A 14,530-nucleotide genomic window follows, 5' to 3' on the forward strand; every position below is an offset into this window, starting at 1 on the left:
TAGTTAGTTGTACGTAGTTAGTCTACTACTAACTAACTATCGTTACGTTCTTACTAATAGTATAGTACTTATTATTTAGTTATATAATAAACAACATATATATATATATATATATATATATATATATATATATGTCGCCTGATTGCGCATGTTATGACGTAAAGTGCAAAGGGCGGATGTAATTATATAAACATTTGTATGTCCGTTATGAGATAAATTGTGGTTGGAAACTGGCAAATCAAAAAGAAGTGTAATCCGATTATATCTGGCTGGTTATCGCCCGATAGAATTATGCATTCAGCCATACTTCAATGCTGATGTGTAACAGACGCGTGGGCGTTGACGATCTTGAATTACTATTGAGAGACGTTATTATTCTTCCTACGTGGAAGTTATTGGTCCATGAAACTTGTGTTTCACGCTTCGAAATTTAATTATAAACGAGAATGCAATATTTGACCTTGTTATTTAAAAACGTTGACTTTTTTTTAAATTTATAATTAAGTGATATAGTAACGTCTCGCGCGATTAATAAGTATATATGAAGCATAAGATCTTTCCGTATTATTTGGTGTACCAAAGCCTGGAATCTCAAAATTTTGAATGGCAATAAGTATTATCCAATAAATTTCTGTTTGATAATAACATTAGCGATTTTATGAGAAATGAATAATATTTTTATTATAACTTTATTATAAATTTCTTATAATTTTATTATTAAATTTATTATTTATTATAATGCATAAAATATAAATTATATAATGAAATTAAATTAATTTTTTCTTTTTCTCTCTCTTTACTAATTTAATTACTTATAACAGAACTTAATGTGCTTAATTTTCTAAATAGAATTGTACACCATGAGACTGAATATGTTTGTTCATTTTAAATTTCTGAAAAATCGAGAATTTTGTTATGATAGTATCTTACACAAAGAAAAAGTATAGAGGCTTCTTTATTCATGCTTGCTTTACGCGTGATCATTCTCACGTGTTTCAGCGACACGTAGCATAAGTTAATAGCAATGCGTGAGAGCGATGATTGTTTGCTTATCTTACGTCATAAATGGTATTACCTGCCACTGCAATGGAGATAATAACGATAATAATGCAGTTCCGATTGCAAAATGTTTCCCGTTGCATAATTTATTAAAATTATCGTGGAAATTACGTTTTATAAATTTGGGAAAATATTTTTCCCCACGCAGAATATGTCACCGTTCACTGTGCTCGTGTCTGACCTTTCTAGGCCACCCGAGTCATCAATTGACCTTTTCGTTACTAATGTCCCGGCGAAACGTAATACTGCTGGGACAGAAACGACCTATATATTATTGTGTTTCTACCGGGATGTATTATATGTATTACAAATTACAAGCATAGATGATTCTATAATTTGTACACAATAACAAATTTATGACAAATTATTAAGTCGCAAAAATATCTTTTCGAAGTAAAGTAGAGAAATCTGAAAACGTTATAAATCCGCATTCAAGCATTTTGTTCATCATCGAAATGCAATTAATTCTATTCTATTTCCTAATTAATGTAAACAACTTCATCCATGAAATACACAATTTCGCGGCGAAATAATAATTTATTATGCTGTTGTCATGTTTCAACAAGATATTGACGATAATCTCATAGCATTAAATCGCTGTAGCACTTTGTCCCATCGCGTCATGTTGCGTCGTGTCCTGCGATAGAATCGACACCCTCATTTAAACACAGCAACACGATATTTCGCTCTCATGTGGAGTGTCATGTCCCGAGCGTTGTATCGTCGCAACGGTGGAAATTGTACAGTTTATTGTTGGCCCGGATAAATGTTGCGCGTACATATCTGTTCTATAAAAGCACTCCGATAGCACGCCATGAGAAACGATATCAAGGTGTAGTATCCCTTGGCCAATGTGCTCGCGAAACGTGCACGGTCCGATCGCTTATACTCTTAAAGAGAAGACTTCGTAGCACGAGCACGAAACGCAGCAGACATGTAACCTGAATTTCTTTCGTGAACAAACGGCGACAGTGGAAACGGCCGCGCGCATAGCTTGGGCTTGGAGTTGATGTGGACATTGAGGTTTTGCTCGTAAGTCCGTAGCTCGTAATTCCCCACCCGGGCTCGTTTGCTCAGGAAATGGAAGATCTCCGCTCGCAATTTTCGGTCTAACAAAGAGTGATACACTGAGTTTATCTCTGTTAGCTGCTGTCATAAAGAAACTCACTTTATTTTTAATTCTAAACTTGTCCTATTACTATTATTTATGATATTACGTAAACGTTTAGATATGAAAATAAATGATTTTATCGCTTAATGTCGTTTACTTCCATTTTTAATTCTGGAATAAAAAGAAAATACCGTGAGAGAATTTATCGATTATCGTTTAAGTTCAAACTATTTCAATAACATTAATGGAAGCTTCGATTTTTTATCGACATCCATTTTGTTTCTGAACGACGATTAATCTTTTTTAATCTCAATTTTACACAAAACATTTCCGTTTCTATTTCATTTCTCCAATGTTACGTAGGAACAAAATTTTTTACACAGTTATTTACATTTCACTGGTGCACTGCACAGTCGAGAATATCCAGGATTACAATGCATTCAGTTGGCGAAAAAAGGGAAGCGTTCCTCTGTTAAATCAGAGAGTTGTACAAACGTCGAGGTTTCGCTGCCGGTATAATCTCGATCTTGCGCACCAGGTCGTTTATCCTCCCCGAAGCGATGCTGCGGAGGAGAAGAGTCATCTGGCTTCGCTCTTCCTCGCGTGGTCTACCACGTCTGTATGTATTTTAGAGCACACTATCGTCAGTCCTTCGAAAACTGACAACAGAAAGTCCTCTCTCTCTCTTCTCTCTCTCTCTCTCTCTCTTCTCTCTCTCTCTCTCTCTCTCTCTCTCTCTCTGTATTTGATTTTAGAGGCAAAATAATTTCGCACGATACAAGGTTTTGAATAACATTTTAATTTACTGTTTTATGTCGCACTGAATTCTATAAAAAAACTTTTTTAATATGCTGCTGCGAAATTATGGAATAAAATTTCCTTTGATGTTAGAAACGAATTCTCTCTCCTCATCTTTCAGTATAAACTGTATGATTATCTATTCTTCTACAATCATCGATGTCCAAAGCGTTAAGCATATTTAATTACTTTTCTTGCTAAGTTTCTTTTATTTTATTTAATTCTTTTTCTCTTCTTCTTTTTTGTATTTTTTATATACATCTTTTTATGTTTTTTAACAATTAAGAATTTCATGAAAGTCTTATTTTAATATTTTCTTCTTTTATTATATATTTTTTTTTAAACGCTTAGGAAAATTTATTCTCAGGACGCTAAATAAATGACGCCTTCTCTCTTTCTCTCTTTCTGTCGATATATTAAAAAGTAACTCCAGACAATCGGAATTTTTAATGCTCGCTCCCTTCAATTGTCTAATGAACTAAAGCCGATGAGAGAGAAATACAAAGGTCGTGAAAGATCTTCGCGCTGGTGACAGCAACGAATCACAGATATTAAACCAGATAAGTCGCTTGAATAGTTTTGCGGGATGTGTTTACGTCGGACTAAACATATCGTTGGTTATTACAGCTCGCGCGAGAGATGTGCTAGTTGGGATGAAAAGTCGTGAGAGATTATCTTGCCTGCGAAAGGCTAGAAGTGACATCTTTTCAAGTGCATCTTTTGGACGTACAGTGTCATTTACGCGCCACGAAAGATAGGCGGATAGTCGGTTTAATGTGCTGAACGCGAGCAATAATCCTTCCAGTCATTTGATCTGAAGTTACGACCGGAGCTTCGCGCGTCGCAATGAAGAGATGGTAAACGAAATTGTAGAACAGAACTACCGTTACGAACGCGAGCAGAATGCATTGCGAATTCTCACAGGAAACGGTGACTTTTACTACTATTATTATCACCGGCATAATTTATAATTTGCGTTTGTCTACGCAATAGTGCGTGCAGTCGGGAAACATTTATTAGCTCCCTCCGACGATTGGGGGACTGCTGGGAACTCACGGTCGACTCAACATTTTCGCATTAACATTAACTCGCGAGATTAATGGTACGCGGAAATCCTCGTAGAATGCTGGAAAGAAACCAAGAGATCGTAATCGATCAGATCGGAGACTGGAGTGTGTCGTGAGAACATCGCCGCAGCCATTCTCCGTCGTTGTCACCAAGAAACCGTACACATTTTGTGCACTCGATACATCGATATCCTTGTAACGACACGAAATCCAGTACGCGCTTGAAACGTGATACACCGCTAATAAAAGTGTCGATCGAAAAGAAAAAGCAATGAGCCTTTGGTCATTCAGCGTAGATGTTAGGTTTCAAGGATATGGGTTCGAGCAAATGGAGGCTTTCCTGCGGACTAACCTGTGCTCAAATCCGTAAAATCATTTATAGTTCATAGCAAAAATACTTTTTTGTGTTTTTGTTTTCCTCAATGGAGTTCAAATCGAATTTAAAAGCAATAGTTCTAGAAAAAGGAAATATAAATCGGATGGACATTATGCATCAAAATTATAAAATGCAATTTTTTGAAATAAATTATTCTTTTGAATTAAGTTTAGCATGATAAATATGCTGTCTTAAATGAATTAATTTTAGTAATAGTCTTTTCGATGATTAATGATGCTAACCTTTCTGTTGAACAAGCAGTTTTTTATCTCTAGAAGAATTACTATGGTCAGATATAAAGTATTCAAAGTCCCTTTTATTTCGAAAGGGAGAAATATGTCAATGCGCTACGAACACGTGAGACGAATTGATGTCGTTTTCAAAGTTCTTGAAAGGATTCCGTGGTTTATCGACGAAGTCACGCGAATTCGAGGCGTGGATTTGTACGTCGAAGCCAGAACGCGAGGAAAATATTACTACGGGTTTACCGAATGGGCCAATAAATCTTTATGCTTAATATTGTCGGCACGAAAAGTACTGCCAGCTTTCAACTATCGGCGTCAGTAATTATCGAGATATTACATATGAATTATTTATAATTAAAGTTATTTGTTCCATTATATAACATTTTCTACCGAACGAATTTTCTCTCAACTTATTGAATGTTTAGCTAAATGTAACACAATATTCTCTAATTAGATTCGTTTATTAATAATAATGATGTGTTACAGTAATATTAAAATATTAACTGTACAATTTTAAAATAATAATATCATTATTAAATTAGCATTTTGATAAAAAAAGAAATACCAATGAAAATTCCAGTAAAAAGTCGGATGCGACGTACCATGTGTCAATGTAATTTCGTATGAATCGCTTCGGACACACGTTCCAGTCGAATGAAGACTCTGAGCAGCGATGAATGATGGACCGACGTGACCGGTTGGTGCAACGACGATGAAGAGTGCAGAATCGGCCGCGCGTCGTCGTGATCATTATCGCGCGACCTTCTCTCGTACTTTACTGCGCGTCATCGACTATTTATGTGTCTAAGAAAAAGCTTTCGAGAACACCCACAGAAACAAGAGAGAGAGAACGGAGCACGGTTCGTGACATTTGAAGGAGCGAAGGGAAAGGGAACTCTCCTCTCGTTCTCCTTTTCGACCCTTCTTCTTGTTCGCTCTCTTCCGCGCAGCGTCGAGATAAAGAGACGTCGGGAAGTTCGACGTGAGGAATGCCTGCGGAATGAAGGCCAAGATACTACGGAAAGAACTGGACGACCTCTTCGACGAGGTACGCGGTAAGATCGCTCGATAGGAGATGCACCGCAGCATCGAATCTGAAGGGACTTCAATTCGGCGCGCGATCGCTTCCTCCTCGACGCGCCTCGCGATTTTTGCGATCGCGCGATTAGTCCTCGCAACGTCGTGCCTCGAAGACGGACGAAACCGATTGGCATGCCAACACTTCGTCGGCCCATCAAGCGTGTTTAATTTTAATGACGCGAGAATAACGAACGCGTCATGACGTGGCTCTTGAGGGGACGAAGAAGAGAGAGTGCCAGCTTCTCTTTTGAATATGATAAATATTTCATACTTTCTTCTCGCCCAGATCTTCTAACTTTCTTTTTTAATTGGCACTACTCGATGAAATGATTTAAATTAAAACAAATGGCAATTCATTAAAAATGTTCCTTAAAAATGTTTATTAAAAATGTTCAGGTTATTTATAACGATGCTGATTCAAATATAGACGAGGTCGATCAGGAATGACAGCATTTTTTTTAACTTTTTGATATAAATATATTTCTTTGTGTGTAAATATATTTCGTACTTTCTTCTCGTTTAGATTTTTTAACTTTCTTTTCTTTTAATGTTATTCATTGAAATTATTTAAATTAAAACGAATGGTATTTCATTAAAAATTTTCAAGTTATTGATGACAATATTAATTCATGAGTTTAGGAATGACAGCATTTTTTTGATGGAATAATATTGAAAAGTGCAAACCGAAAGATATGAGATATGACAACGAGATTCACCGCGGTCCCATTTGTCAGCACGTTTCGAATTACAGTGAGATTTCAAGAACTTCTCGATACATCCGCAAAACCTCAACACTAGAAAAAAGGTGCGTCGTCTCGGTTATCGGATAACGTTGCGCTCCATATACCGATATACACCGCTGCGAAACTCGCGCGCGCTCGCTTTCACGCTTCGACAGACACTTGATCCTGAAAAATTTCGCGAAGCGTTTAATTTGCGAGAGAGCGATGTCGCACATGCAAACGAGATGATGTCGTTCCTCCGCGTCGTAACAGGCAACAAAAAGCGGAATTGCGCCGCGTTACATTACCACCGCGATGCAATCAATTTTCACCGTGTGTGCTCACATGGGGATTACATGATAGATAACAGTCAATTTTCTCGTGTGATCACGATAAGTAATTCAACAGAGAAAGGACTGATAATGAAAGATCTTTTTTTGCTAATAAATAACGTATAATAATTCAATCATGATTATTATTTTAAATATAAGATGTAGTAAGTGCAAAAGGTATTCGTACAAATAAAATATTTTTATAAAAAATTTTATTTAATTTTTTGCTGATTAATTATAACAATTTATTTGTAAATAATAAAATACTCTATGTTTCTCAAAATTATATATATTAAAAAGATGCATATTAATTATAAAAAATATATATCATCTTAATAATAAGTGAAAATTAAAAATTGTATTGTTTGGATACCGTTTAATTTGAGATATTTAAATCTTGACGAAGTAATTTTATTAAATTAAAAACAGTTGTGGGAAAATTATCTACTATGAATTATATTGATTTATTGCTCTTTTGTATTGTAAAGATAATTATAAATGATTTATTCACAATGGATATCATTAAATTGAAAATTATTTTGTCGATGATTTTAAAAATATTATTATAACGAAAGACAACATATCCGTTTAAATTGCAACTGTAATTAATTGAAATATTATATTACAGGCGGAAAAGACGAGAAATTTACCTACTTTAAATTATATTCATAAATTATATTGATTATACTATGCTTTATTATATTCATAAATTATATTGATTATACTATGCTTTTTTTCTTATATTATGAGATGACTATAAACTATTTATTGATAATAAATGGTGTTAAATTGAAAATTATCGGTGCTTCTTTAATATTATTGTAATGAATGGCAACACCTTCGTTTTAATTGCAATTGCACTTAATTGAAGTTTTAAATTACAGGCAGAGAAAGCTCCATTGGTTATCTGTGAATCTAAATGATTCTGCAATATAAACAGCAAAGTTTTTGCTACGTCACGATACGGACCATACGATTCATTATGAACAACCGCGTCGGAAGAGAGTTTTGTTTCGCAACATTGCTTTATCCTCTATAAATCGTGATTTAACTGAAGCGCTATTTAAACTGCGCTTTTGTTTACGATGAAAACGATCGCCTCGCACACATTCCGTTCAATCCGTTGTATCGTATCCGGTAGTCGACCTCCACGTAGATCGTCCGAATCGCCACGTGAATGCCACTGTATCTGACGATCTCGATCGTGCTGGATCTCTCTCAGCGCAACATCATGAAAGACGGAGGCTAAATCACAGTTAGTTTCGATCGTTCATGTTTATGTGAGCACATACGATCGGCATGGCACGCACACAAAAGCCTCCCCATTCGATATCTCGTAAATCGAGATTCACAAAAAGAGATTCTGTCTAGGACACATCGGGTAAAATATACTTAAATTCCTTTATATTAATTTTTATTATTTTTTACATAAATTTTATGTTGAGAAAGTCATAAATTTTTTTTCCCAATTTGTTTAAGATGCCATAAATCGGATTTGCAATAAAAATTATGAAATTTACTTCATTTGAATTTACATTTAATTTCAATTTTCGGCACATTGTTGTGTTTTCATAAAATTGAAAATTATGAATATAAAATATAATAATATAAATATATGCGTTTCTCTTAATTTTATTAATACGTTTATTATTATTGTATTATTTATGAATATAAAATAATAATATACATATATAAATATACATATATAAATATATGCGTTGCACTTAATTCTACTAATAAATTCGTTATTATTATATTACATATTATTTATCGTATGCGTTGTATAGTATCTGCAGTAATTTCTAGTAATTGTAAAAAGAAGTTTATCATGGTAGACAATAAAACTGTTCCCAAAAACTAAATGTTTTTAAAAAAATTCAAAGAGAGTTTTTCTCACTATATATACATGGCTGTCCAAACACCAACTGTTTTGCCAATTCATTCTGCAAATGTCACTTTGACTGACACGTGCATGCAGTAGATTTAATATCGCGCAGTGTGCGCGGTAAGAAGAGTTTCCAAAAAATGCATCCTTTAATCGCGGCGTGCAATCTGCCGGAGATTACACGACGCGACGTGAGATATTATTATATACAATGTGGCCGCGATTGCGAGGGGAATGCCGTAGCGGATGTAAATTAGCCTCATTCCTCGCGAAATTAATTCCGAGACCATGGCGGTCGGGCGCGCCGATTTGACATGGGTGAAAAATTTTAGATTGACTCCCCGTAATTCGCCGACATGCTCGCGCTCGCGAAGTCTCGGGTCTTAAAAAGGCAGCGTCGATTGGCAGGCACGGGCCACGATTCGGAACACGCGCTTACTTGAGAGATTCCGCTTGTACTCCGGTCTCTATTATACTCCCCCGACGTTAATTGCTATTACGGTGAGGCGTTGCATAAGCGCAATTATCGCATCCGCGAGTAACGCTGTTCTTGAAGGATTGCACACACGCATGCACGCAATCTTTCGTAGTTCGGCCATGGGTTCTACGAACCTTCTACACCAGGCAGCTGTCATTTTGACAGCCACTATAGAATTATTAATTGCGGCGGATACATGTTATAATATACGACTGACACATATATTTTCTCATTTGATATATTAAGTTAAATAATATCATGATACATATATGTACAATATAAAAAGAGAACTGCCATATACGTGATATAGAAAAGGGAAAAATAAATTAATGACTATTTTTAGCCATTATTTTCTTAACCATAGATTTGAGTTCATTAGCATTTAAGAACTCGACTTCCATTTTAAGTTTTCATTTACGATTATTATTTTTAATTTAATGTGTAGCGTATAATAATTTGAATGATATCATTACATTTACAGAGTGATGTGAAACTAGATAGTTAACGGTATTTCAGATTAAAGTAAAATTTAGCAGGGAATGTGACCTTATTTACGGCAATCGTGTAGGCTGGCTATTCTAATTAGACTTGTCGGATCGGCGGAGCGAAGCGATCGGTCTCGATACAATTGTCTAGAGGCAAATATCCGAGACTAATCGAACTGTGTCATCTGATGATATGACGCGTATGCGGGCGATCTAGTTCTTCAAGGATGCAAGTGTTCAACAGCGCATTAGAAAGAAGCATATTAATTGCCGTCAAATAGCACGCGTTTACACGCAAAGAAACATTATATTCCGATAAAAGGAAACATCGCGGTGAATATATTTCAAATGATATGCTGCTTAATTATCTTTTTCTTAGTATTTAAGAATTACTCCTAAAATAATACATTTTAAATATTTTGTTATTGAAAATTGCAAGAAATTACGTTTGATGTCTTAATCAGAAAATAAAGCGACCGACATATATTCTAAATTACTTGAAAAACGTTTCATCTTATCTCTGATATCTCGTCTTATAACATCTTTAATATAAAATTATGCGTTTTTTGCTCTTTAGGGCGCGCGGTTCCGAGATACGTCCCAGCAAATTCATAAACAATGGCAAGCCGATCCAGCAAGGGCATTTCCAACGGTTGGTGGCGTTACTACAAATTCGCCTTCGCCGGCATCGGGAGAGCTCTCTACGCCAAATTCCACTCCCAGCCCTAGTCCTAGTCCGACTAATCATCAAATTACGGTGAGTACCCACTGCTAATTATATTAAGGATGCAATGCAATGTAGAAGCTATTGCAATTTAGTGTTAGGTAATATGCAAGATTCAATTGCAAAAATAGAATAACGCACGTAATTTTAAATAATGTGACGCCAATATAATTTTTTCAAATTATTAGGAAATAGGAATTTATTTATAAGAATATTTGTAAATATTTTTGTATTTATATTTCTGAAAAATATTTACTAATTAATACTAGCATTTTAATTGCATCATATTTACATTGAGAAAAATGTTCTGATTAAACCAGCAAAAGGGCTCAATAAGAACAATGGAATCAAAGAATCACAGAATTTTTAATTGTTAATTAAATTTTATTTATTCTCCAAACCAAAATGCTATTCTTGTGGCCATTTTCTTGATTTAATTAGAAATATTCAGTGTATGTAATCTTAAATATGCATATAGACAGAATTGACATGTTAAAAATTTTAAGGTAATTTAAAATTGGAATGGAATTTTCTTCCAATGCTTTACTCTCTTGGCGTACATCGTTCTCCCAATCTCGCGTACCTCCACCGTGAAATCACGAAAGCGACATTTTGCGATTCCACCTGAGCTCGTGGCACTCTGTACCTCACGAAAGGTAACAAGAAACAATTTCTTCTGACACGACCATCGTGCAAAATGTTGAGCTGTAAGTCGCGCAGCGGGATGCGGCCCAGCGACATTTTCCTCGAAAGGCCAATAAACTTTTATCTCTGTTATACGAAACGAAATGCGAAGCGTTGTGTTTTGTCGTTGTGTTTTTTGTGATGCAAGTTTCGTGCAAGTATAGGCTCCGCGTAAGTGCGCTGAATTGGGCTCTCAAATCCTTTGGGATACATTAACCACCATTTGAGATTCCGTCGTCCATGTAGGTCAGGGATTGAGGCACTGCTCAGCTTTTGCAGAGCGCAATACAAACGTGATACACACGTGAACACGTTCAATGTGCATTTTGCATGCATTCAATATTGTAAAGCCGACCAGCAGACAACGCGTGACAGTTACATTTGGAATATTTTTGGTTTAAAAATTTTGAGTTTTTCATAAAAGAAACTACTTATAATAAAAAGTTTGACGCGACTTTCCAATAGCGTATTCGCGAAATTACTTTTTGGCAATATCTTGGGAATTATTTATTCTACAATTTTTCTCAGATTTTTCCCGATTTGATATTAATGCGCATTGACACGAACGCAAGATGCATATTTCAGTCTGAGTCGAGAAGCTTTCAAAAAAACCATCTGTAATTCTCGAAAAATAAGAAATTTTGAAACTGTGTGCGCACAAAAATTTCGCTCTTTCTTTGGCATTAATTTTATGTGTTGCTATAGCGATGCTTGCGTCACTACAGAAGACTGCATGTATATGTACCGCGGCGCATATAGGTTTACGCACAGCATTGTTCCCGTGAGACTATCGGTATGCAAGCCGTACATCCAATTGAACCGGTCCAACAGTTGAGGGGGTGGTTACCCCTGACGATGGTGCCATTGTGCTCGCGCTGTGGGATCTGGTTCTGGGTCAGCGTAGCTTAATGAGAAACTATCGGGCTTATATATACGTGGCCACCGCGGCGTACTCGTTTATGCAAAACTCGCACATAAATTGAATTTCTCCTGGCGACGCGAGTTTGTCTTTTATGGAATTAAGTCCCGCCCGTCGTGCCGAGAAGAGAATGTTTGACGTGACGTTTGGGGATTAAGGTCGTCCCCTATTCGCGCGACTGGCAGATGAAGATCTCTTCTTGGTCGTATTGTCGGGAAACGGACTAAGATGGCGAATACGTAATTGCGAAATTAGTACTGACGTTTGTTACGAGGAAACAGGATGAGAATTTATTTCTCGGGTAACCTAATTTCTGTAGTTTGTTTGAAGCTTCTGAAGTTTTGCATTTGCCATTCTTAAGGACCATTCCGGGAGTAGTCAACTGATTTTTCTTTTGTGTAAACGCAAAGGCAACAGATATTATAACAACAGATATTGTATATTATTAATTTCTTCCAATTTATTACAAATTTGAAAATGTTATATAAATTTAATCATAGTTTTCTAAAAAAAAAGTAAAAACCGAAATATTAAATGAAACAAAATTGAAAGAAATATGTGAAGCAAAAATGAAAAGAAATATGTTAATTTATTACAAAAAATTAAATTAAATTAAAAATTAAATTTAATAAATATAGCGATTTTTTCGATGAAATTGTTTAAGAGGTTCATAAAGAATAATTATTAAAAAAAATATATGTTAAATAATATCCAATATTCAAAACAATATAACAATTCATATTTTTTCGGTCTGACGTAAAAATACTCAGACGATTGTTTCTGGGTTAAGAGATTAAAACAGAATACGTGATAAAAATCCACTAACTGATGTTATTGTTTCTACATCACAGAATTTTAAAAATTTGTATTAGATTTAGAATGTCAGACTTGTTAGAACTTGGATTGAAACAATTACATTGTTGAACAATCTTCCATCAAATATAATACTGCAAATGAATTAGCAACCGCAAATAATACATCCTGGCAACATAGCGGTTTATTACCATAGTTGCGAATTGTGGATACCGCACGCGTGTTTATTGTCGTCGTTTACCTCGAAGATATAACATACCGCGAAAAAATAAAATGCTCGTCAGTTATACGATAAATTAAGATACCAAGAATCTTGTTTTCGCAGATTTAATCTCTGCAAATAAACTGCTGTGTTTCTTCGTATTCGTGTTGCAATATTTTACACTTAATCTTATTTTTATCCAATTTCGTCGCAGATTCAGCTTTGAAAGGTTACTTTTGATACACCGACTAAATCGATACGGCATGACATCAATGTTTTATAAATTATTCAGAAATCCGCGATAATCTCATTTTTGTATACTGTCGACCTAATTACATAATTATGACCTGGATTTCGCGTTATCGTAGTTAGTAAATGTAGTTAGTAAACTGCAAACGGATATGATGTATTATGATACATTACATTTCTGATAAAAAAGTTCGGTGCACATAGAGAAAGAAAAATGATGCGGCAAGAGCAGGAAAACTTTCTAATTTTTTAATGAAAATTGAAAAGATCGCAGATTAAATAAGAATTAAAAAAATTTTTCATTAAAATTGTATTGCTCAAAAATACTGTTGTTTTGGTATTTAAATATTTAAAAAATTCTACTATTGTTCAGTTAATTGGAAAACGAAAATTTTCTTTTTTGAATTTACGTATTATCCACACAGTGCGATTGATCCAATATAATATTTTGAAAATGGTAATATTTCGATATATTCTATCTTTATTTTAATGTATTCTATCTTAATATGTATATTTAAAGAGCGGAATTTTTGTTTCCGTCTTATTTGTTTGAAGATGCAACCTGAGATTGCAGCATAAATCGAATTATCTGGCGCAACTCAATTATGCGTGCGATTGCAGTTTGATATCATTAACACGTTAGCTGATTAAAGGCGAGCGTTGCTATCGATGGCCTCTTCAGAAAATTCCTTATTTACGTAATAGATACCAGACAAACATAAAATCACTTATTTTAACAGATGAGTAAACAAAGTAACTCTGACAATCTGTTATCAATAATGATTTACATTTTATATTAATATTATATAACAATAATTTTTGTTTAATTCTAATATTTCATCTTAACATCTGAATCGAGAAAAATGAGACTAATTGTAAATAAATTCAGACACAAAAGTAGAGATGGATATTGCTAACAAATACATTGCCTGTTTAAAAAAAAACTTATGTGATAGTGGAATAATGTTATTATGACATTTTTCATGAAACTGGAACGATTGCTATTATTAATGCTAATTAATGCCTCCTAATATTATTATGTCAAACGAATACGCGATATTTACATGTAGCCAACATCAATTAGCAAAGTTGGTTGTTACTACATTGAATTAGTTGAGCATTGTATTACTCTTCATTAGTTCTGTTATACCGAGTTCCTTATTTGCTATAGAGTTTCTTTATTTTGTTTCCAAATCATTAAAGTCACGAAACATAGCGGACCTATTTCTTTTCAGAAAGCAGCTATGTTCTTCGTGGTTATCCTAACATGTAACATTTCTCTCTTTCTCTCTCTCTCTTTT

General features: G+C 34.7%; 1 protein-coding gene across 1 annotated transcript in view; it reads left to right on the forward strand.

Annotated features, from left to right (window-relative positions):
- LOC105618483 (tensin-3) overlaps positions 1-14,530 on the forward strand; it is a 191,185-nt gene that overhangs the window by 107,433 nt on the left and 69,222 nt on the right. Inside the window, exon 4 of the mRNA XM_012200016.1 lies at positions 10,216-10,395. Coding sequence (XP_012055406.1) covers positions 10,216-10,395 — 180 coding nt within the window. The remainder of the gene's footprint in view (positions 1-10,215; positions 10,396-14,530) is intronic.

Source organism: Atta cephalotes (assembly GCF_000143395.1).
Source record: "Atta cephalotes unplaced genomic scaffold scaffold00017, whole genome shotgun sequence".
NCBI lineage: Eukaryota > Metazoa > Arthropoda > Insecta > Hymenoptera > Formicidae > Atta > Atta cephalotes.